The sequence below is a fragment of the Cyprinodon variegatus genome, unplaced genomic scaffold, assembly GCF_000732505.1.
Source record: "Cyprinodon variegatus isolate N-32 unplaced genomic scaffold, C_variegatus-1.0 Scaffold394, whole genome shotgun sequence".
In the NCBI taxonomy this organism is placed as follows: Eukaryota; Metazoa; Chordata; class Actinopteri; order Cyprinodontiformes; family Cyprinodontidae; genus Cyprinodon; species Cyprinodon variegatus.
Genome location: NW_015150847.1, coordinates 199,180 through 200,259, shown reverse-complemented (window position 1 = coordinate 200,259; position 1,080 = coordinate 199,180). Strand labels below are relative to the sequence as shown.

The window sequence follows — 1,080 nt, the reverse complement described above, 5'->3', positions numbered from 1 at the left end:
GAAAAAATCTTTCATTCCTTTAGAGACAGCATGAAAAGTCAGCTGAGTACAAAACATAGAGAGGAAAACAAGAAGAAAAGGGACAAGAAGAGAGGGACAAAACCTAGAACAGATAATGGATGTCTATTCTATTAACATTTCTTTATCTGAATAATGGGTCTGTTTTATATGGTATTTTCTCCATTCAGAGGGCCCCCTGACTGTCTTTGCCTAGGGCCCCACATTTCCTCAATCCGTCCCTGTTAGGAGGTTGAGAAGTTTTGAATTTGACTGATGTGACTACATGGCGCATCCACAGCTGCAACAATGCAGCGTTGGACGTGAATAAATAGACAATCCTTCTCTTCAGCCTTAACTAACAAATTGTGCCGCATATTTCATAAACTAAACCCTAGAAAGATCTCTACTTTTAAATATAAAGATTTAAATAAATATAGTTTTTTTTATACTAAATAAATAAAAATGTCACTTAATTAGTTAATTCTTCCAGGTTTTCTCTAATAAGCTTTGATAGTCTTCATGAAAAAAAAAACAACTAATGATCATTTAATGTTTCCTCCAGGATGGAAATAAAACAAAGAGAGGAGAAATCCAGGAGATGACGACAGACGTCTGAGGACACAACATTTTGGGGATCCATGGACAGGGCAGGACAGGCTATGAGAGGGTGGAGCTACTTACCCATTGTATGTCACTCTGGGATTGATGGGAGGCAGCGGAGAACATGGAAGAGAAGAGGACAGCAGTCAGCCATCGAACGACAGATAAGAACTAGTTTATAAATCTGTTTTATTTTCACATCAGAGAGAAAAAAAACTTCTTGATTTGGCAAAGACTTATTTTCTATCAGAAGAAGAAGTGTTGATGCTGAATCTATCAGCCGTACAAGAACTTCCTCACAGACAGAGGATGACTGCTGGGAAAAATCCACTTCGCCTCCGCACCCTCTCACTGGTCCGGCCTCCGCACCCGATACCTGGACCGGCCTCCGCACCCTCTCACTGGACCGGCCTCCGCACCCGATACCTGGACCGGCCTCCGCACCCGATACCTGGACCGGCCTCCACACCCACTCACCGG

The 1,080-nt window shown here is 42.5% G+C and overlaps 1 protein-coding gene across 1 annotated transcript in view; it reads right to left on the bottom strand.

Moving 5' to 3' along the window:
- Positions 1 to 1,080, bottom strand: part of cadps2 (Ca++-dependent secretion activator 2) — a 160,810-nt gene that overhangs the window by 20,500 nt on the left and 139,230 nt on the right. Inside the window, exon 22 of the mRNA XM_015387430.1 lies at positions 682 to 696. Coding sequence (XP_015242916.1) covers positions 682 to 696 — 15 coding nt within the window. The remainder of the gene's footprint in view (positions 1 to 681; positions 697 to 1,080) is intronic.